Here is a 24,936-nt window from a genome sequence, read left to right on the forward strand (position 1 = left end):
AGAATTGAAAACACGACATAAATAGCGAAATTAATCAATATAAATGCCGATTGGAACATATCCATATACAGTCGCTCATAGTAACAGTGACGATATGAACATGAACCTAACCAATGTATTTCATGCCACTATTAAAATAAATATAATCTCAATATAAAAGTATATGAATATAACACCGGGGCATTGAAATATAAGATATAAAATAGTAAAATATAAAATAGTGCACCCAAAGAAAATTTTAAAGGGACAGACACACCCCTTAAAGGCATTAAAATGCGCTCTGTGTGCACAACTAAACTGGGAGACCGCCAAACATAATAATACAAAAATTAGAATAAGCTTAAATGAAATGCAATTTACGGATACACTTATGAAAATTCAATTTAAAATTGTACCTAGGGAAAAAGACTAATAATTACTAATAAAACAGTTAATGTCTAAATCGATATTCAATCCCCCAGGATGCAAAGAGTTGGTTAAAAAAATCCACTGGGTTTCCCGTTTGGAAATTTCTCTAACCCTGTTGGACCCCCTCCAGGATGGATCCACCTTTTCTATTCCCCAAAATTTTAGAAGGGATGGATCCTGATTGTGGTACAATTTAAAGTGGAAGGACAGATTGTGTTCCTTAAATCCTTTCCTTATGTTGGCTAAGTGTTCCGAAACGCGAATGGACAAGGTTCTTTTAGTACGACCAATGTACAGAAGCCCACAAGGGCATTCAAGGCCGTACACCACGTGTGTAGAGTTACACGTTATAAGATCAGTGATTTCAAACTCTTGTCCATTGGCTGAAGAACGAAAGGAGGTCAGCCCTCTATAATGATTGCGTACCTGTTTGCATGTCTTGCATCTCCGGCATGCAAAAAAGCCAGTTCTGTTATCCCAGAACATTTTTGGCTTTACTGGTGGGTCCAAGACTTTTTTCACCAGCCTATCACCAAAGGAAGGTGCCTTCCTATAGATAAAAGAAGGCCTAGAGGGTAGAGCTTTGCCCAAAATTTTATCATGGCAAAGAATCTCCTAATGTTTCTTAAAGATATCCTCTATTTCCCTATGTTGGGAGTTGTATTGTGTGAGGAAGCTCCATTCCTGTTTATTATCAGGAATACGGATTTGATCTTGTAAACACTCCGTCTGAGAGTGTGTGGCCACTTCCGCTATATCCTTGTCCAAGCGACCACCATCATAGCCCTTTTCCACAAAGCGTTGTTTAATAATTAAGGCCTGTGACTGAAAATCCAAATCGGTGGTGCAGTTCCTCCTAACCCTGAGGAACTGCCCCTTAGGGATGTTCCTCAGCCACTGGTGATGGTGGCCACTTTGGACCGGCAGATAGCCATTTCTATCAGTGGGTTTAAAGTAGACTTTTGTCTCCAAACCTCCTTCCCTCAACATAATTTCAACATCCAAATAATGAATGGACTGTCTACTCCAGTTAAAATCCAATCTGATGTTATTCTTATTAGAATTCAAGTCATTAGCAAAATCCACTAGAGATGACTCAGACCCCTCCCACACAAAGAAGAGATCATCTATATATCTCTTGTATATTTTTAGTTCCACTCTCTGCATGGCATAGATCGATCGGTCCTCCCATTCCCCCATGAAGAGGTTAGCAAGGCTGGGGGCAAATTTGGCGCCCATAGCTACCCCTCGTTTTTGGCTGTAGAACAAGCCATTAAACCAAAAATAGTTCCGCGATAAGCAGAATTCCAAAGCCTGCTTAAGAAACCTCTTCTGGGGGTCCGGGAGGTCCGATCTTTTACTAAAAGCCCAATTGAGAGACAACAGCGCGTCCTCATGCTGTATTATCGTATACAGGGAGGATACGTCAGCTGTTACAAGAAAGGTCTCCTTAGTATTTGATATTTGAATGTCCTTGAGGGAATTAAGAAAATCCTTGGTATCTCTTAAATAAGATCTCAGACTGACCACACTACTTTGTAGAAAGTGATCCAAGTACTCCCCCATACGTGAAGTAACGGGATTACCTTTACACATCTGGTGTTGGACTCTCTTTGTTGCATTTACCTATACACAGTATATGGTGAACATAGACTGACAAGCGCCGCTAGTGGACTCTAGAGGAGTTTATTATTTTAATATTATATTATCATTTTAATACTTTTAAAGAGTGCACCTGATTTTTGATGTCTATATATTTATAGTGGCAGCTATTTGACATTTATTGTCTCGTAGTACACTTGAGTGTGTATGTTAGGGTATATAGTATATACCCAGTGACAATTTATTTTATTTTGTTTTATCTTTTGTGCGCTGGGTGAGCAGAAACTATTTTTTTTCTTCTCCTAGTATAATATCCCTCTAATCCTGATATTAGAGCGTCGGGCCCTATTTTCTTGGTCCTCCAGTTGGAGTTGCAGGGTCCGATTCTCCTCCCGGAGGGCTTCCAATTACTCAGAGTGATTGGAAACACTCACCTCAAGGTCATCCGTTCTGAGTTCCAACTCGGCCGTGCGTTGGCCCAGTTCTCTCCCTGGTGAGCTTATCAGTTATTTGGTCAGACGTTTGCTTCAGGGCCTTCTGGAGGATAAGCTCAAAGTGTTGGAGAAGACTGGGATGTTGGGGATCATACGGACCAGCCACTTGGGTATGTGGTATATCTGAGTCCGATTCACCTTCGTCAGGGTGGAGCTGGGAGAACCGGGCGATCTTGGAGGAGCCGGCGCGGGATACAAGTGGTGGCGCCATTTTGGAGGAGGCCCGAACTAGGACATCCCGGATATTGCAGCTTTTAAGCTTAGATTTTGCGCCTCCAGAGACCATGCTCAGACTATGGGTGTTTGTGGGAGCCGATGGGACAGGTGCGGGCAGGTTAGGATGCGGCTGGTCACCGATGCTGGCGGAGGGGTATCGCTGGTCAGAGCGGAGCTCAAACAGACATGTCCATCCTGCAGAGTCCGCGCATGCGCACCCACGTGGTCACATATGTCATACTATTGTCCACAAATGCTTAAAGTGATAGATGGTCTGTTAAGGCAGCAGGTGTTCTCTCTCCTTCCCAGTAAAAGAAGACACTCCAAGCAGGCTATAATGTAGAGAAGCACGGATAGGAAGCGTGGTGACACTGTGGGAGGTGGCAGCTTCACATGCAGAGCAGAGAGGTGCTTGTGGCTAGGGTCTGCAGAGTGTCAGCAGTGATGGCCAGTGATGCCCGAGCCAGGATGTGAGGCCCCAATCAAAAATTGAATCCCCTGGAGATGTTGGAGTACAGTGGGGGACCCAGAGGGCCTTATCCGGCCGGATGGATTTCGGATGGCAAGCACAGTCAGTCAGGCAGGCACTTACTAGGGCGCGGTGGCGGCGGTCCCCGTGTAGGCCGCGGGTCTCGCTGCGGGTCAATCCGGCATCCTGCTGAGAAAATGGCGGCAGTACCAGGAGTGCCCAGTCGGTGGGGATGGTGTGGCTGACAATTCAAGCCCTCAGTGGCGCGGATGGAGGCAGATGAGATCTCCGGCGGTCCGGAGCGGTGGTGGCGGGCTCTGTGTAGACCGCGGGTCTCACCGCGGGTCAATACGGCCTCCTGCTGTGAAAATGGTGGCAGTGCTGGGTGACTCCAGGGGTGCCCAGTCGGAGGGGATGGTTTAGCCGACAAAGCAAGCCCTCAGTAGCGTGGATAGAGGCAGATGAGGCCTCCGGCGGTCCGGAGCTCCAGGGCGAGCGTCTCCTCAAAAGGACTTTTGTGGACATTGACAGAGTGATTTGTGACTGCAGCCGATCTCTAACTGCCTCTAAAGCAACCACAGGATACCTCTCCCTAAGCTCAAAAGATACTAGTAGACCTATACCGAAAAATACCAGCCCTGGAAAGGACATTGTGGATCTTCACAGCGCTATATGTGTCTAGCAAACTCTCCTTGACGAGCACAGCAGACCTCTCCCTACACTGGCAGAAAGCGGAATGTGAAATGGCCACCAGATCGGGTCTATTTATAGGGTAGGGAGACTGTCCATATGCTGGAATGTTTCAATTGGCTGTCCCGTTCCACCTGACGGCTGTGTCACCGGTCAAAGTTCTCCCCAATGTAAACAAATTTGGCCGCCGCGAACAACGTCATGTGTTCGCAAATTTGGCGGGTAGCGAACAAGCAAAATTCGCCGCAAACCAACCACCGGACAAACCGCAAGGCCATCTCTATTCCTAAAGCAATCCCATTTTTCCTCCGTGGTCAGTGTTCCTAGGGTTTGGTCCCAGTTTACCCTTTCCATCATGGAGCACAATTTGGGAAAGTTTGCCCTTCTGAAGTTTAGGGTTCTTAAGTTCCCCACTTGCCTTGTTATATCGTTATTTACACTAAATGTGTTCATCCTGTGACCGCTAGAGCCCAGGTTGTCCTGGACTCCTACCTCCGAGATTAGGTCTGGGTCATTAGTGATCAATAGATCCAGGACTGCGTTTTCTCTAGTAGGAGAATCCACCAACTGAGACATGTAGTTATCCTGTAAGTTTTCCATGAATAGACGGGCCTTCTGTGAGTGTGTAGCCCCCTCTTCCCAGTCAATGTCGGGATAATTGAAGTCCCCCAATACGATGACTGATCCCAGTTTTTCCACTTTTCCCAATAGTGATATAAATTCCAGCTCTACCTCCTCCCTTTGGTTGGGTGGCCTATAGCAATCCCCCACAATTACTTTTCTCTTTTCTTCTTCCCTGTGGAGTTCTAACCATACGGATTCTAATTCCATACTCATCCCATCCGTAATATCACTCTTCTCTATCACCCTTACATTGTTCTTGACATAGAGACATACCCCTCCCCCTCTTTTTCCTACCCTGTCCTTCCGGGAACACAGATTACCCTTGGATATTGGCCAGCCAGTCATGTGAGGGGTCGAACCAGGTTTCGGTTATTCCCACAAGGTCTATGTCCTCCTCATGTACTAAAATTTCCAACTCATCCATTTTATTAGCTAGGCTCCTGGCATTTGCATATAATCCTCTCAGTTTTGTGTAAGTTGATAGTGAATGGTGATTATTTTTATTCCTGTTCGGTCTGAGGTTTTCCCGCACAGACCCCGCCATTGACGTTATGGAACTACTGTCGCTGCTGACTCTAATACTGCCTTCTGTCCTTTGCTCCCTCCCTCCTGACTCTACTTCTGAGCCCCCCCCCCGTCTCCTAGTTTAAAAGCCCCTCCAACTTGGTGGCCATCTTTCTCCCCAAAAGAGCTGTACCATCCCCATTAAGGTGCAGCCCATCCTTACTAAAGAGCCGGTAGCCGACTGAGAAGTCAGCCCAGTTCTCCATAAACCCAAACCCCTCCTTCTTACACCAATTCCTCTGCCACTTGTTAAGTTCCCTAATCTCCTTCTGCCTCTCCTGTGTGGCTCGAGGTACCGGCAGTATTTCAGAGAAAACCACCTTGGAGTTCCTACTCCTCAATCTATTCCCTAAGTCCCTGAAATCGTTCTTTAGGATCCTCCACCTTCCTCTTTTTTGGTCATTAGTGCCCACATGCACCATGACCGCTGGGTCATCCCCAGCCCCGCCCAATAATCTGTCTACCCGATGCGCGATGTGCCGAACTTGAGCGCCCGGTAAACAACATACTGTTCGGCTACCAGGAATGGGTTACCATTTTTTACTGTCTCTGCTTTCAGGATTATTTGTCATAGTAAATTCCCTGCAACTAACAAGTTAAAATTGCTGAACTTAAAATCAACGTGGTTCCAGATCCAACCAACAAGATGGCAGCGGCTGTCCTCTGCTGCACATGAGCGTCCAGGCGTCAACCAATCAGGAGCTGCCCAACACATTTTATCATATGCAAATGACGCCCCTGAAGATGTAATTTGGGTATGACGAAACGCGTTGGGACGCTCCCGATTGGTTGACGCCTGGACGCTCATGCGCAGCAGATGACAAGCGGGGCCATCTTGTTGGTTGGATCTGGAACCACGCTGATCGGCGTTTTTATGCTCAGATACCCCTTGTTATAATGTGAGTTGCATTCCTATTATTTCAATAAACGATTGAAGCTTACTTACTACACTATGAGGGGCATTATCTTTCTTTTATGAGCGGTTCCTGATCTGATGTGATATCTGATGTTAGATCTATGAGACCTCCCTTTGAGAAGTGGATTGGGAAGATGACCCTATGACAGTGATATGCAGTTTGCCAAGTCTATAGCTTGAATGCCTGTCTATCATATCCGTCTGGTAAGCGTGTTTTGGCACTTTACTTGGTGGCGGATCTGCTTCACTCTTTTACTCAGTGTTGGTTGCTGTGTACTCTCTCACTGGGATCTCTGGATACTCTTTTTTATATGGACTATCTATGGACTTTCTAATATCATGTTTTATTGCTACATATTTATATATTTTTTTGGTTTTGGAGGTATTTGATCACCTCTGCAGTTTTTATTTTTTGCAATTTAAACAAAAAAAGAGAGAAAATTTTGAGAAAAAAAAATAACATTTTCTACTTTTTCTTGTAAGAAATATCCAATAAACTTAATGTTTGTCATACATTTAGGCCAAAATGTATTTAGCTACATGTCTTTGATAAAAAAATCTCAATAAGCATATTTTTATTAGTTTGCGCAAAAGTTATAGCGTCTACAAACTATGGTGCATATACTGAAATGTATGCAGCTTTTACTTTCTGACTGTCAATCTAATTTCTTGAAGGGCTAAAATGCAGGGCCGTACAAATCCTCCAAAATGACCCCTTTTTAGAAAGTAGACATCCCAAGGAATTTCCTGAGAGGAATATTGAGTCTATGGAATATTTTATATTTTGTCACAAGTGTTAGAAAAATGACAATTGTTTTTTTTTGTTTTTTTTTACACAAAGTTGTAATTTAAATATTATTTGCTCACACATGCCATGGCTATATGTGAAATGACACCACAAAATAAATTTTTCTGCTTTTCCTTAGTACAGGGATACCTCATGTGTGAGACTTTTTGGCAGCCTAGCCGCGTACAGGACCCTGAAAACCAACCACTGCCTTCAGGCTTTCTAAGGGTGTAAATTGTTGATTTCACTCCTCACTACCCATCACAGTTTTGGAGGCAATGAAATGCCAAAACAGCACAAAATCCACCCAAATGACCCATTTTCAGAAAGTAGACATCCTAAGCTATTTGCTGAGAGGCGTGATGCATGTTTTGCAGGTCTCACTTTTTGTCACAATGTTTTAAAAATTGAAAAAAGAAAAAAAATGCATTTTCCTTTTTTTTCTTCATTTTCCAAAATAAATGAGAGCTGAAAAATACTCACCATGCATTTTAGCAAATACCTTGGGATGTCTACTTTCTGAAAAGGGGTCATTTGTGGCGTGGGGGGGGGGGGGGGGGGTTGTGCTATCTTGGCATTTGCTAGCCTCCAAAACTGTGATATGTAGTGAGGAGTGAAATCAACAATTTACGCCTTTAGAAAGCCTGAAGGCGGTGATTGGATTTCAGGGTCCTGTATGCGGCTAGACTGCCAAAAAGTCTTGCACATATGGTATTGCCATACTCAGGAGAAGCAGCAGAATGTATTTTGGGGTGTCATTTCTCATATATTCATGGCATGTGTGAGCAATATATAATTTAGTGACAATTTTGTGTAAAAGAAAAAAAAAATTAATTTTCCTGAAACTTGTGGCAAAATATAAAATATTCCATGGACTCACAATGCATCTCAGCAAATAGCTTGGGATGTCTACTTTGCAAAATAGGGTCATGGGGGGGGGGGGGGTTGTGCTATCTTGAAATTTCAGGGCCTCCAAAACTATGATAGGTAGTGAGGAAGTAAAATAAGCAATGTACATCCTTAACCAACCTGAAGATGGTAATTGGTTTTCGGGGTACCGTACACAGCTAGGCTCCCAAAAAGTCTCACACGTGGGGCATCCCTGTACTCAGGAGAAGTAGTAGAATATATTTAGGGGTGCCATTTCACAAATACCCATGGCATGTGTGAGCAATATATCATTTAATGACAACTTTGTGTAAAAAAAAAAAAAAACTAATTGTAATTTTCCCAAACTTTGTGGCAAAATATACAAAATTCCATGGACTCAACATGCCTTTTAGCAATTAGCTTGGGGTGTCTACTTTCCAAAAAGGGGTCATTTGGGGGTGTCCTGGCATTTTATGCTCAATCTTAGAAGCTTATGTCACACATCACCCACTCTTCTAACCACTATAAGACCAAGCCTTTTCTGTGACTTTTTGTTTACATGAAAAAACATATTTTTTTTTTACTAGAAAATGACTTTTAACCCTCAAACATTATATATATATATATATATATATATATATATATATATATATATTTTTTTTTTTTTTTTTTTTAAAGCAAAGGCCCTACAGAAAAAAATGGTGTGTGTTAATTTGTTTTTGTCACATGGTATTTGCGCAGAAATTTTACAAACGCGATTTTCAGGAAAAAAAAAACTTTTTTCAAAATTTAATGCACAAATACACTATAAATTTCCTAATTATTTGGTAAAATTTAAAAGATGATCTTATGCCAAATAAACATAGATACCAAACATGACATGCTTTAACCACTTGCCGACTGCCTAACGACGATTTACGTCGGCAGTCAGCCCCTCACAGACAAAGTGATGTCGATTTACGTCGCTAGCCTGTGAGGGTCTAGGGAGCGAGCACGTGCCGACGGAGGCGCGCTCCCGCGTGGTCACGGACCCCCCCCCGCGCGTGTGACCGGCGGACCCGATTTCCGCCGGTCACTCTGCGATCGCCGCTGCAGAGGGAGAAAGTCAGGCGGCTAGTGTAAACAAGCCGCCTGTCATTCTCCCCTGTGTAGAAACTGTGATCACACGGTTCTACTATGTAGGACCGTTGATCATTGTTTCTACAGCTCAACCCACAGCCAATCACAGTTAGAATCATGCCCCTAGGGACACACACAGCCCCTCCCTCTCAAATAAAGTTAACCCCTTCACTATCAGTGTCATTTTGCAGTAACAGTGCATATGTATAGCACTGATTACTGCAGGAATGTCACTGGTAGCCCCAAAAGTGTCAAAAATGTCAGCCAAGGGTCCGATCTGTCCACCGCAATGTCGCAGTACCGCAAAAAAAATCGCAGATCGCCGCCATTACGCGTTAAATAAAAAAACAACAAAAATGACAAAAATCTTTCCCTTTGTTAGTAAACGCGATAACTTTTGCGCAAACATATCAAAATACGCTTTTTCTGGCAGAGAATGTTAAAAAATTTTGATTTTTACATTTTTTTGGGGAATTTCATATAAAAAAATTTGAAAAATATTGCTATTTTTGCAAAATTGACGCTCTTTTTTTGTTTATAGCGCATGATCAAAAAATCACACAGGTGATCAAATAGCACCAAAAGAAAGCTCTGTTTGTGGGAAAAAAAGGACGTCAAATTCGTTTAGGTACAGCGTCGCACGACCGCGCAATTGTCCGTTAAAGTCACGCAGTGCGGAATCGCAAAATACTCCCTGGTCAGGAAGGGGGTAAAATCTTCCGGGGCTTAAGTGGTTAAAATGGTGCATGCCCGTGCAGCAGCAACAAACTATGTACATTTTTAAAAGCCTTTAAAAGCCTTTACAGGTTACCACTTTAGACGTACAGAGGAGGTCTACTGCAAGAATTACTGCCCTTGACCTGACGTTTGCGGCAATACTACACATGTATGCTGCAATTGCTGTTTACATATGACGCTAGTCAGACTCTTGCGTGCACCTTTGCACGCAAACATGGGGGGACAGGGGTGCTTGAATTTTTTTGTATTATTTATTTTCCTTTCTTATGTTATTTTGACACCTTCCCTTTAATCTTTTTTAATCAGTTTTATTGTTATCACAGGGAATTTAAATATCCTCTTTTTTAAAAATAATTATACTCTTATATATAAAAATTATACTCTTATACTTATTATAAAATATACTCTTTTAAAAAAGAATTGGGGTCTATTAGATCTTTACTCTGGCCTTAAAGCATCTGTCCACACCAAGATTGGTGTAATAAGATGCTTTCCAAATTTCCCAATGGAGCTGTTTATATCTGGCGAAAGTCATGAAATACTCATAGCTTCTGATATCTTAGGCCATAGAGATGTTTGGAGCCATTCTCATCTCCAATCAGCTCTAGGTCGAGAAAACCGTGGAAGGCGGCAGGAGGGGGGGGGGAGTCCCCTCCCACTGCTTGTAAAATCAGTCTAGCGGCTAATTATCTGCTAGGATTGCTTTTACATGTAAGTTGACCGCTGGCTGTAAAAAACTATACCAAGATGATGCCTAAATCTGCAGGCATCATCCTGGTATGACCACTCAAAGTCCAGCAACGTACCAGTACATTGCTGGTCCTTGTTGGGCATATATTGTAGGGTTCTTTTTTTCATTCAGCCTGTGGGCTGAACAAAAAAAGAGAACCTAACAGATTCCTCCATTCACATTGATCGATGTGGATGAAGAAATCTCTGCCAGAAAATGTGTGCTATGCCCACCATTAGACCTCCCAACATCCACCCACTTCTAATGATGGGCATACATGCAATGTTCTTTTTTTTTTCATGCAGCCCATGGGCTCAAGGAAAAAAAAAGAACATAGCAGATTCCACCATTTTCATCGATCGACATGGATGAAGAAATCTCTGCCAAGAAAAGTGTTAAAAAATATATGGCGAAGCATAGGGGAGAACCTCCCTCTGTGTCCACCCCCATCCCCTATGCTTCGCCATATATGCTCTTTTTTTTATCTGCGGTGGTGAAATCACCTCCTACAGTGCTGCCATCATAGATTTCCATATATGCTGAGAGCAAACACTTTTTGTACCAGCGTCTGGCCTTACGGCAAATAAGTACGGCGTCATCATCTGGTCGTTGAAGTTCAATCCTCCCATGTTAAGGTTGTATTCGTGGACACAGAGGGGCTTCTCAACAACAGCAGTCGCCGTTGGAATTTGAACTGTCGTATCTGCGTGAATGGAGGACAGAACAAAAACCTTCCGTGTGTCCCTTCACTTCACTGCAAGCAATCTGTTAGACTTCAAGCAGACTCTCCCCTCCAGCTAAGTCGGGAATCTAAAAGCCGTTGGGGGAACAAAATTATGGGGTGGGCAACTACATGGCAGATGAGGTTTAATGTTGAAAAATGTATAGTATTGCACCTGGGTGCCAGAAACCAGAAAGCAAGCTACTCACTAGGGGGGGAACCACTGGGTGAGTCTAGGATGGAAAAGGACCTGGGGGTACTGGTAGACAACCAGTACCCCCTGCAAGCAAAGCCAACAGAATACTGGGATGTATAAAAAAGGGGATTCACTCCAGAAATAAAGAGATTATTCTCCCACTCTACAAGACTCTGGTCCGGCCACATCTGGAGTATGCTGTCCAGTTCTGGGCACCGGTCCTCAGGAAGGATGTGCTGGAACTGGAGAAAGTCCAGAGAAGGGCAACAAAAATAATTAGGGGAATGGAGGACATCAGCTATGATGAAAGACTACAAGCACTGAACTTATTCTCTCTGGAGAAGAGACGCTTGAGGGGGGATATGATATCAATGTACAAATATTGTACTGGCAACCCTAGCATATGGAAAAACCTATTCAGAGAAAGTAAATACAATAAGACACGTGGCCACTCACTAAAACTAGAGGAAAGACGGTTTAACCTTAAAATATGCAGGGGGTTCTTCACTGTGAGAGCAGTAAGGATGTGGAATTCTCTTCCGCAAACAGTGGTATCAGCAGGGAGCATTAATAGTATTATTACTATTAGTTGGGCACCTTAAAGACCGGGGTATACAATGTACGGTTAAGCCCCGGCGATTAGGTCGCACGGTGCCACATGCGCCAATTGCAAATTCAGAAAGGTGACTTAAAAGTGGCACGCTTGTATAGAAGTTGTCCACGTATAAATGGTACCCCTTTCCGAATAAGGGTGACACCAAGTCCAAAACAACCTTGCCACTGCTCCCCATGTAGTCGGGGCAGTTGGGGGGCTCCACATTGCTATCTTTGCTCTTGTAAACCCAAAAATTACATGTAAAGCCTGTGGCCCTGTCACAGAGCTTATAAATCTTGACCCCTTATCTGGCACGCTTGCTGGGGAGAAACTGTTTGAAAGCAAGGCAGCCAGAAAACTTAATTAGGGACTCATCAATGCAGACACCTATTTGGGGAGTATACAAGGCTACAAACTTCTGGTTGAAGTGGTTTACGAGGAGCCGAATCTTGTGGAGCCGGTTATATCCAGGGTCCCCAGAGGATGACAGAGTTCATTGTCACTGAAAAGCATGAAACACAGGATTTGCTCGTATCTCGTCCTGGCCATGGCAGCAGAGAATATGGGCATATAGTGAATTGGGTCAGTGGACCAATATGACTGCAACTCACTCTTTTTAGTAATGCCCTTGAGGAGGGCTAGGTCCAGAAACATTTTAAATTCAGAAACAGTGATACGTTTCCATTCAAATTCTCTGGCAAAGGACAAATTTGGATTTGTGACGAATACTTGATCAGCATATAAACTGCTTTGGTCCACAATAGTTCTGTACAGATCTTCCATGAAAAATTGTCTGTTTCCACCTGAATTCCGGGTTGGCCAGTGAATGGGGGAAGTACGGGCAATTCGGGGTTGGCCATTGAATGGGGGAAGTACGGGCACTGCAGAAGTGGTGGGCTCCTAAATAGGATTTGCAGGCGCATCAGGAAGGACACTATGGGCTCTATGGGCCTGTCTTTAAATTCTTGGTGGCTGCGGGACACTACTTGTACTTTCCAGTTCACCAGAAGGTTGAGCAGCACTAGTACCGACACTCTGCTGAATACGAGAACCCTGCGATGACTGCACCTCAGCAACAGAAGAATGGGGTCGGATACGCCTGACCATGGCAGGGCCCACTACTCCATTACTCCATCGTCAGAGCTATCTGTCAGGGTGCCACTGCTCTCCACAGGTTCATATACTGAGCCTGATTCTGTTAGTGAGGCTTCCCAATTGCTCTCATCTGTCATGCTCAGTTTCCTGCAGGCCTCTTCACTAGTGTACCTTTTGTTTGACATTTTGGCCAATAAATTTACAGATACCTACTGTGACTCACAGGTAAAAAAGCACCTGGTTGTTGAGGACTGTTTGAATCGCTACAAAAAAGAAACTGCTAGTGCTAGCAGAGATCAGGCCTGACTATGCTAACACTGCGGTTATGTGTTTTGTGTATTGAAAGTGACAGTAATCTGTTGATTACTGCACTTTTGGGATGGACAGATGGGCTAAACACAGGTGCTGGCCAGTGTTGTGGACGATTCTGCTAACGGAAACACTAAACTATGGGGGACGCTAGTATAGTTCTGATCAGATCAGATCTTGATTCATTCAGACACTATACTAGTAATGGAGGTGTTTAGTGTGTGTCATTGGCGATCAAAGGGTTAAATTATATTATAAAATACACGGCAGGGATCTGACGCTGTCCTAGATTGATGATAACTAGCGTTAATGCTAACTGATGTCACCTGATCCGAAAAAAGATCTGTGCCCTATAAAAGTTAAACTGTGACAGGGCAATGAAGGGGTTAACTGGGGGTGAACAGGGGGTTAAATCTTTATTGGGGGGGTAGGCGGGTACCCTAAACCTATTTGGGACAGAAACTAATGGTCACTAACACTAACTGAAGTCACAAGTCACACTATTAATCACTTGCCGACCGCTGCACGACTATTTACTGCGGCGGCCAGCCCCTCACAGGCAAAGTGACGTAGTGCTACTTCGCTAGCCTGTGAGGGTCTCGGGAGCGAACGCGTGCCGCCGGAGGCGCGCTTCTGCTCCCGCGTGGTCACGGACCCCCCCGTGCTTGTGACCGGTGGACCCGATCGTCCGCCGGTCACTCGCGATCGTCGGTGGAGAGGGAGAAAGGCAGGCGGCTGATGTAAACAAGCCGTCTGTCATTCTCCCCTGTGTAGGAATAGTGATCATACGGTTCTACTATGTAGGACCGTTGATCACTGTTCCTACACCTCAAGCCACAGCCAATCACAGTTAGAATCACGCCCCTAGGGACACACATAACCCCTCCCTCTCAAAAAAAGTTAACCCCTTCACTGCCAGTGTAAATTTACAGTAACAGTGCATATTTATAGCACTGATTACTGTAGTAATGTCACTGGTAACCCCAAAAGTGTCAAAAATGGTCAAGGGTCCGATCTGTCCGCCGCAATGTCGCAGTACCGCAAAAAAAATCTCAGATCGCCGCCATTACGCGTTAAAAAAAAAACAACAAAAATGACAAAAATCTTTCCCTTTGTTAGTAAGCGCGATAACTTTTGCACAAACCAATCAAAATACGCTTTTTGCGATTTTTTTTACCAAACATATGTAGAATAAAACAAATTGGCCGAAAATCTTAAAACATTTTGATTTTTACATTTTTTTGGGGGGGAATTTCATATAAAAAAATGTGAAAAATTGTTATTTTTGAAAAATTTACGCTCTTTTTTTGTTTATAGCGCATGATCAAAAAAATCACACAGGTGATCAAATACCACCAAAAGAAAGCTCTGTTTGTGGGAAAAAAAGGACATCAAATTAGTTTAGGTACAGCATCGCACGACCGCGCAATTGTCCGTTAAAGTCACGCAGTGCCGAATCGCAAAATAGGCCCTGGTCAGGAAGGGGGTAAAATCTTCCGGGGCTTAAGTGGTTAAAGTAACCAGTAAAAAAAAGCTATATACTGTATATAGTGTGCACTGTGACAGGGAGTGAAAGGGTTAACTGGGGGGTGATCAGGGGGTGATCAAGGGGTTAAAAGTGTGCCTATATGCACTGGTGTCAGTGTAGTGATTCTGTACTCACTGTTAGATGCTTTCTTCTCTCAAGCTGGAACAGAAAAGGGCTCCAGGAGGGAAGAGAGCATCATTTCCTGTGCTTACAAAACACAGGTACAGGACGGTCTGGCATTAGTCAGGACCGATCACCAGGTCCAGGCCAAAAATCGTTGGCCTGAATCGGATAACTGATCGGTTCTGAACTGAATCAGACCATCGCAGAGATGGAGGGCGTGCTCTCATGCGCCCCCAAGCCCTGTGCACGACCGCTGTATGGCTACGTTGTTTCGCGCAGGAAATCCAAGCCTGCCACAGTAAATTTGCAGTGGGTGGTCGGAAACAGGTTAAAGAACAGCATTAAAATACAAAAATTCTTTAAATACCATACCTGGGGGATGCTTCAAACCTGCATGTGAAGTTGCATATTAGTACAATGTACCATCTTCAATCTCTGGCTTGCTTCTGTTTGTAAACAATATAGCTAAGGAGTAGTATTGAGCGAACACGGACTGTATTATTCGGGTCCGTACCGGATAATTGGATTTTTGCTACCCGGACACGAACCCCGAAAACTTTACTGTATGTTCGGGTTTAAAATCCGTGTTCGGTAATTTTATTTCCTGTTTTGTATGTAATGGCGCGCTTTTAATGGCGGGCTTTCAACAGCCAATCAACAAGCGTTTAACTGGTGTGCCTTAGAAGCCATCCCAGCCATGCCTACTAATGGCATGGCTGTGATTGGCCAGCTGAAGAATGTGACCCAGGTCTTTAAAAGCTCGAGAGACACAGCGCGGTGCGTCAGTCTGCTGTAGTGTAGGGAGAGAGCAACATAACGGTGCTGGCTGCTGCTGCTTAGAGACAGACAGGGAAAAACAACATCGTGCCCCGAAAATAATGCAGGGACAGGTCGGAGTGTAGGCAGGGAAAGATATTTGAGCATTTTAGGGACAGGCTGGAGAGAGTAGGCAGGGACAGATAGGAGACACAGGACAGAACAATCGTCCGTTAGCGATCTACATCGATTTTGCTGTGTGGGGGGTGGTGCAGTGAACAATCTTTTTGCCCTCACTTGAGCCCACTGAGGAGGAGGGAGAAAAAAATATATTTTGATCAGTCTGTTGTGTGCAGAGTTCAGCTATATTTTACTACAGATTGCTGTTCTAATCTGCTATTTAAAAAAGTTAAAGGGGAATTTTTTTTTTTTTTTCCCTTCATAGTTTGCTGCTGACCGTGACATAAAACATAAGACACTGCTGTGTTCACATGTGCTATTGAAAAATCACCAATTTTATATACTTTTTTCTATTCCGCTATTCAATCTACACCCTTTTGGGGTAAAAAAATTAAATTGTGGCATAGTCTGTATCGGTACGTGTGAGATACACCTTTCAAATTTTTTGGGCGCATCTTCCACCGCCGAGGATTGTAGGGTGCTTCAGTTTGCCTCCTGTTCCGAACTCCTCCTACTCCTCTTCCTCATCCTGCCTTTAGGGTAGAAAAAATTGTAATCGGGGGCCTAGTCTGTGTTTGTACGTGTGAGATACACCGTTTTATAAATTTTTTTCTATTCCGCTATTCAATATACACCCTTTTGGGGTAAAAAAAATTTAATTGAGGCATAGTCTGTATCGGTACGTGTGAGATACACCTTTCAAATTTTTTGGGCGCATCTTCCACCGCCGAGGATTGCAGGGTGCTTCAGTTTGCCTCCTGTTCCGAACTCCTCCTACTCCTCATCCTCATCCTGCCTTTACGGTACAAAAAATTGTAATCGGGGCCTAGTCTGTGTTTGTACATGTGAGATACACCTTTTTATATACTATTTTATATTCCGCTATTCAATCTACACCCTTTTGGGGTAAAAAAAAATAAATTGCGGCATAGTCTGTACTAATCTGCTATTTAAAAATTACAAATTTAAAGGGGAATTTTTTTTTCCCCCTTCATAGCCTGCTGCTGACCGTGACGTAAAACATAAGACACTGCTGTGTTCACATGTGCTATTAAAAAATCACCAATTTTATATACTTTTTTCTATTCCGCTATTCAATATACACCCTTTTGGGGTAAAAAAAATTAAATTGTGGCATAGTCTGTATCGGTACGTGTGAGATACACCTTTCAAATTTTTTGGGCGCATCTTCCACCGCCGAGGATTGCAGGGCGCTTCAGTTTGCCTCCTGTTCCGAACTCCTCCTACTCCTCATCCTCATCCTGACTTTAGGGTACAAAAAATTGTAATCAGGGCCTAGTCTGTGTTTGTACGTGTGAGATACACCGTTTTATAAAATTTTTTCTATTCCGCTATTCAATATACACCCTTTTGGGGTGAAAAAAATTAAATTGCGGCATAGTCTGTATCGGTACGTGTGAGATACACCTTTTTATATACTTTTTCTATTCCACTATTCAATATACACCCTTTTGGAGTGAAAAAAATTAAATTGCGGCATAGTCTGTATCGGTACGTGTGAGATACACCTTTTAAATTTGTTTGGCGCATCTCCTTCCACCGCCGAGGATTGCAGGGCGCTTCAGTTTGCCTCCTGTTCCAAACTCCTCCTATTCCTCTTCCTCATCCTCCCTTTAGGGTACAAAAAATTGTAATCGGGGCCTTATCTGTGTTTGTACGTGTGAGATACACCGTTTTATATACTATTTGCTATTCCACTATTCAATCTACACCCTTTTGGGGTAAAAAAAATTAAATTGCGGCATACTTTGCATATTTGACTGTGAGATACACCCGTTGTATTTGTATACTGTTTTTCTATTCCGCTATTTAATAAACACCCTTTTGGGGTAAAAAAAATTAAATTGTGGCATAGTTTGCATATTTGACTGTGAGATACACCCTTGCGATACTGTTGTTGTTTTGTTCCGCTATTCAATAAACACCTTTCTAGGGCAAGATCATAAATTACAGAAATATGAGGAGAATGTCAAATAGGGGCCGTGGCCTGGGTCGTGGTGCTGCTGGTAGAGCTCCTGTTGCAAGGAGAGGACGTGGTCAATCTGTGCCAGCTACACGCACAAGTGAAACACCTTCCTCAAGTGTAAGTAGGCGACAGAACCTGCAGCAGTATTTGGTAGGGCATCATGCGCCTCTACAAGTGTTGAGGCAAGAACATGTACAGGCGATAGTAGATTGGGTTGCTGACAGTGCCTCCAGTTCCTTCACATTGTCTCCCACCCAGTCTACTGCAGAAAGGTCAGAGTTGGCACCTGCAGCCGATGTCCAACCGTCTTTCACCTCACCCCCTTGCAAATCAGGTAAGCAGTCTGAGCCCCAAGTCATGCAGCAGTCTCTTCTTCTTTTTGATGACTCTGTCAGCAGGGTTTCCTAGGGCCATCCACCTATCCCTGCCCCAGAAGTGGAAGAGATTGAGTGCAGCGATGCCCAACCACTTATTTCTCAAGATGAGTACATGGAAGGACCATCGCAGCACGTCTCCGATGATGACGAAACGCAGGTGCCAACTGCTGCGGCACTCAGAATTGTGGAGACCGACAAGGAGGGCAGGGGTGAAGACTGGGTGGAAGATGATGTGGAGGATGATGAGGTCCTCGACCCCACATGGAATGAAGGTCATACAGGTGACCTGAGTAGTTTGGAGGAAGAGGCAGTGGTCGCACAGAGCCACCAGCACAGCAGAAGAGGGAGCAGGGTGCAGAAGCGGAGCAGCTGTGCCCTAGACACTATGCCTGCTACTGCCCAATGCAGCAAGGGACCGAGCACACCAAAGCCAGCTCAAAGGAGTTCTCTAGCGTGGAAGTTCTTTAGACAATGTGCTTATGACAGGACACGAGTGGTTTGCATCCTGTGCAATCAGAGCCTGAAGCGAGGCATAAACCTTCTCAACCTTAGCACAACCTGCATGATCAGGCATCTAAGTGCAAAGCACGAGCTGCAGTGGAGTAGACACCTTCAAAACCAAGAAAGATCTCTGGCTCTTCTGCTGCAGTCTCAGCCTCTTCATCCACCTCTGTAGTGATACCGGCACCTGCCACACCGCAAACAGACGATCTGTCAGCAACACTACCACCTGGGTCACCAACCATCTCCACAATGTCCCGTGGAAGCGTTCAGCTTTCCATCTCCCAAACACTTCACAGGAAGAGGAAGTACCCCCCTACCCACCCACGATCCCTGGCCCTAAATGCCAGCTTTTCAAAATTCTTGGCCTTTGAAATGCTGTCATTCCATCTGGTGGAGACGCACAGTTTTAAAAGCTTTATGTCGGTGGCTGTCCCACAGTACGTCGTGCCCAGCCGCCACTACTTTTCCAGGCAAGCCATCCCTTCCCTGCACAACCAAGTGGGGGAAAAAATCAGGTGTGCACTGCGGAACGCCATCTGTGGCAAGGTCCACCTAACTACCGATACGTGGACCAGTAAGCACGGTCAGGGGCGTTATATCTCCCTAACGGCACACTGGGTAAATGCAGTGGCGGCTGGGCCTGAGGCGGATAGCAATTTGGCGCATGTCCTTCCACCACCGAGGATTGCAGGGCGCTTCAGATTGCCTCCTGTTCCTAACTCCTCCTACTCCGCTTCCTCATCCTCTACCGCCTCCTCATCCGGTCAGCGTAACACCTTCACCACCAACTTCAGCACAGCCAGGGGTAAACGACAGCAGGCAGTTTTAAAACTTGCCTGTTTGGTGGAAAAACCACACACCGTGCAGGAGTTGTGGAGGAGCATGGAAAAGCAGACAGATGAGTGGTTTCTGCCAGCGAGCCTCAAGCCCGGCCTGGTGGTGTGCGATAATGGGCAAAATCTCATAGCAGCTCTGGGCCTAGCCGGTTTGACGCACTTCCCTTGCCTGGCGCATGTGCTGAATTTGGTGGTACAGAGGTTCCTTAAAAATTACCCCGATATGTCAGAGCTGCTGCAGAAAGTGCGGGCCTGCTGTGCGCACTTTTGGCGTTCTCATCCTGTTGCTGCTCGCCTGTCAGAGCTGCAGCGTAACTTCGGCCTTCCCGCTCACCGCCTCATTTGGGACGTGCCCACAAGGTGGAACTCCAACTTGCACATGCTGGAAAGACTGTGCGAGCAGCAGCAGGCCATAGTGGAGTTTCAGCTTCAGCACGCACGCGTGAGTCGCTCTGCGGAACAGCACCACTTCACCACCAATAACTGGGCCTCCATGTGAGACCTGTGTGCCTTGTTGCGCTGTTTTGAGTACTCCACCAACATGGCCAGTGCCGATGACGCTGTTGTCAGCTTAACTATCCCACTTCTATGCCTCCTTCAAAAAACGATTCGGGGGATGATGGAAGAGGATGTGGTACAGGAGGAAGAGGAGGAGGAAGAGGGATCATTTCCAAGGCTTTCAGGGCAGTCATTCACAAGTGGCTCCGAGGGTGGGTTCCTGCACCCACAAACGCCAGGTACACAATTGTCCAGCAGGGGCACAGTTCTGGAGGATGAGGAGGATGAGGAGGAGGAGATGGAGAAGGAGATGGAACCATGTTCACAGCAGGGTGGCACCCAGGCCAGCTCATGGCCATCACTGGTGTGTGGCTGGGGGGATACAGAGGTCACAGACGATACAGCTCCCACAGAGAACAGCCTTTCGTTGCCTCTGGGCAGCCTGGCACACATGAGCGATTACATTCTGCAGTGTCTCCACAACGACCGCCGAGTTGCCCACATTCTAACATGTGCTGATTACTGGGTGGCCACGCTGCTGGATCCCCATTACAAGGACAACGTACCGTCCTTAATTCACTCACTGGAGCGTGATCGCAAGATGCGCGAGTACAAGCGCACGCTGGTAGACGCGATGCTGCTGGCATTCCCACCTGACAGCGGGGCCACAGTGGAAGCACAAGGCCAAGGCAGAGGAGGAGGAGGAAGAGGTCGCCAACGCAACCAGGGCACCGCCAGCACCTTAGAAGGCAGGGTTAGCATGGCCGAAATGTGGAAAAGCTTTGTCAGCACGTCACAACAAACAGCAGCACCAGCAGCTCATATGGAACGTCTTAGCAGGAGGCAGCATTTCACCAACATGATGGAGCAGTATGTGTGCACACGCCTACATGTAGTGAATGACGAGTCTGCCCCCTTCAACTTCTGGGTCTCCAAATTGGGCACATGGCCTGAGCTTGCCCTTTACACCTTGGAGGTGCTGGCGTGCCCTGCAGCCAGTGTATTATCTGAACGTGTATTTAGCACGGCTGGGAGCGTTATCACAGAAAAGCGCAACCGCCTGTCCAGAGACAATGTGGACAAGCTCACATTCATTAAAATGAACCAGGCATGGATCCCACGGGACTTTTCCTTACCTTGTTCAGAATAGAGATGGATACCGACCTTACCCATCCATTGTTATATTTTTGATCTTTATCACTCTTTTGGGGTGTACCCTAATTTAAAATGACTAAAAAAAAAAAGCAGTGTTGGCTACCTCGTCCCCCTCCACCTCCGCTTCCACCTACACCGCCACATCCACCGCCACCTCAACCTCCCTCCTACTCCATATGGGCCTCGTCCTTCACAGATGAAGAAAATTGTTTTATTTTTCTGGTTTTTTTTGTTGTTTTAAGTTATTTCCCTATCCACATTTGTTTGCAGAGCAATTGCCATGCTCTTAACTACATTTTGCTGCCATTTGCAGCACTCTAGCCCTTTCCATTGGTTTTTTAGAGCCATTTTAGTGCCTGAAAGTTCGGGTCTCCATTGACTTCAATGAGGTTCGGTGTCCGGGTAAAGTTCAGAAAAAGTCCGGGACACGGACCCGGACTTTTTTTTCAAGTTCGGCCGAACCCGCCGAACACGGACATCCAGGTATCCGCTCAACTCTACTAAGGAGTCTTGGGTGATGTCATTGGCCAAACTGTCCAAAAAAGTTCTTTGATTTAAATCAAAATGTCAGTCACATCAACCAGCAATTTCACCCTTCTATTTTCTTTCCCCATTGTATGTCAAACTCAATTTTAATAAACTAGGAGCCTCCTTCAGCTAAACCCCCTGCATTTAGTTTACTATATACTGGCCAACACCTTTAGAATTCTGTCTATTGAGACATATGAAATCTTACTTAACGTGTACAACTGGAAATGGCTACCTTCCTTTGGAACCCATCTGCTGGATGACAATTATTAATAGTTCTGCACTTTTAACAATTGCACTGCAGTTGCACTTTTACCAACTATAACACCTAAGACTTTAATAGACCTTTACCCACATTATATACATTTTGACACACTCAATTCATATTATTGATTGTTCTAAATAAATTATTTACATTTGTTATAAATATATGAGGTATACAAGATATATAATGGCACCTCAATAATGTATTTACCCAATTTGAGTAACAAACAAAATACAATAAAATCTTAGAGTCTTCTCTTTGCATACATAAAACACCCAGATGACAATGGCTCCCTAAACTTAAAGACCTACAGACTAAAAAGGTTTTCATAAAATATGATGCTAGACAAACCTAAATTAAAAATAGAACTGTTTTAAATACTCTCAAAAACAAAAAAAAACAAAAACAAACCACATCCAAAGACACGGCTTCCCCCACTTTTCAACACTTCCCTTACATTGGAACCATTGAAAACAAATCAAATTACAAACCAACAGGCCCAGGAATTCAGAATTAAAAATTAACCTAACCTAATCACAAACAGGCCCAGAACCAGGAATTCAGAAATAAATATGAACTTAACCCAATCACAAACAAACTCACATTTTACATACCCTCAAAGCAATATTCCATATATACTCAATACCTGACCTGCATAGTGAACAGTTCAAAACTCACCTTATACCCCTCCCCAACTCATGTAATTGATTCCAATACCTCAAAGACATTTGGCACACAGAATATACATTATAGTGTTACCCTGTCTCCACCTCTCCTAATAGTGCCTAACAGGGTATAAACAATCACACCTCCCAGAGATGTCATAAAAAGAGAAGAATCTCAGTGATTTTTGAAAAAAAACACCTGAATCCTCAATGGTTAAGCACAGCTGTTTTCGAACTGTATGTTTAGCGCTTCTAAGAAGTCTTACAAGCCTCCATACAATTCATCAGATTAAAGCAATACCCGAATACCGACTGCACAAACCATAATAAAAATTCCCACACTATGAAATAAGTTTTTAAAGATGATTCAGGGAAGGAAAACTAGGTAAGAAAAACCAAACCTAACAAAAGCATGATCAACAAGTCAAGCATCTTTAGCCAACTAACACATAATGAGAATAAACTTCAAGAGATACAGCTCACCTTCTGCTCTACAACTATAACAAATGTGTTTGAATTATTTGTTCACCTCAACCACTATATCTACAAACTGATCTTATACAGTAATTTGTTCATTAAACAAATAAAAAAACAAAAATGCCATCATAACCATATCCTATTAGTAACTATCACCAATGACAATAGCAACAACATTTCTGTCTACTATACTGAGATACTGTATATGTAATGATGTAAATAAAAAAATCAATAAATGCAAACTTGCCACATCTGATAGAATACAAAGGCAACTAAAAAATAGCTGTGATATTTTAATGGCAAAATAATTTGAAGAATTGACCAAAGAAAGTAATCTAGATATCACTCATAAATTATTCAGAGAACAGTAAGCAGTATCACTAACATCTCTTCAAAAAAACTCCAACATAATCAGCAGAAATGCAGACAAATAAAGAGGGTATTGATATGCAAAACAGTACTGATTACCTTAAAGGAGCTCATACAGAATTCTGAACGATATTATTTACCATAAGAAGCTATCCTATAGCCCCATTTAAGAACACAAAAAGAGTATGAATCTTTGATTAATCAAGCTTTTGATTAAGCAGTATTATATTTTAAACAGAGAAGGACAGTAACTCATCTGATACAACGTTTTTTATAATCTGAGATCACTTGTGAGATATTACTCATACGTTACCTTTCATAGAACAATAAGCACTAACATCTGACAAAATCATCAGAAATGCTGACAAATGAGAGATTATTGTCATCCAAATCAGAAACAACTACCTGAAAGAAAAAGAACACACAGAATTCTTAATGATACAATATACTATGTAAAGGTAATTAAATCAGCGGTATCAATCATTTCATTTGTGTATGACAGTGCCTCCAATATAAAAATTAAATATTAAATATAATTATGCTGACCAATTCACTTTTCTTGAAATTTGCTGCTCTATGCAGGTATTCTTTTAAGCACAATAAAATTGCGTGAAAGTATGGACTATGCAAATAGAAAATAAATTAGGATTTTATTTTACAAATAAATCACTAATATACGCTCATTACAGTAGGATTGAAAGTCTGACACAGACACCCAAATGTATATGCTAGAATGAACCCCTCAATTCCTATGGCTACAATATATTTATACAGAAGAACTAGAGTGAGTCAGATATCATCCATATCCTCTTGTGGATATCATAACCAAATATCACTAAATCAAGCAGATCAATACATCTGTGTTTGACAGTCTATCCCCTTTATTCCCCTGCAGCAGGAGTAAAGGAAATTAGGTTGTGCCAATACAGCAAAAATGTAATTATCTAATCCCCAGGGGTTAAGAGACTGAGCTGAATATCAAATTAAAGTATGGAATTGTGGAATTCTCTACCTACCACAAGAGGTGGTTTCTGCGGGAAGTATGGTGGTTTTCAAAAGACTCTTAGACATACATCTCAAGGATCAGAACATTCAGGGGTATGAGAGATGATTACGGCCACACACACCTACACAGGTTGAACTAGATGGACTATTGCCTTTATTCAACCTCACCTACTATGTAACTATGTAACTATGTAACTATAAAGGATAATCAAGATGGAGGATATGGATAAGCTGAAAATGAGGAGGTGGCTCTGCTTTGGAGTGTGACTAATGGTGTGTAGAGTTGAGCGGACACCTGGATGTCCGTGTTCAGCGGGTTTGGCCGAACTTGAAAACCCGGACACCGAACCCCATTGAAGTCAATGGGGACCCGAACTTTCAGGCACTAAAATGGCTCTAAAACACCAATGGAAAGGGCTAGAGTGCTGCAAATGGCAGCAAAATGTAGTTAAGAGCATGGCAAGTGCTCTGCAAACAAATGTGGATAGGGAAATAACTTAAAACAACAAAAAACAGAAAAATAAAACAATTTTCTTCATC

The 24,936-nt window shown here is 43.7% G+C and overlaps 1 protein-coding gene across 1 annotated transcript in view; it reads right to left on the bottom strand.

The window, feature by feature from the left end:
• Positions 1-408: 408 nt before the first annotated feature.
• The window catches only part of LOC309558652 (uncharacterized protein), a gene marked incomplete at both ends in the record, with an annotated part of 92,906 nt that continues 68,378 nt past the window's right edge, over positions 409-24,936 (bottom strand). The window contains 2 exons of the mRNA XM_082261717.1: positions 409-989; positions 23,730-23,796. Of these exons, the coding sequence (XP_082117843.1) occupies positions 409-989; positions 23,730-23,796 (648 nt within the window). The remainder of the gene's footprint in view (positions 990-23,729; positions 23,797-24,936) is intronic.

This window comes from Pelophylax lessonae, assembly GCF_965119305.1.
Source record: "Pelophylax lessonae genome assembly, chromosome: 6".
Classification (NCBI taxonomy): Eukaryota; Metazoa; Chordata; class Amphibia; order Anura; family Ranidae; genus Pelophylax; species Pelophylax lessonae.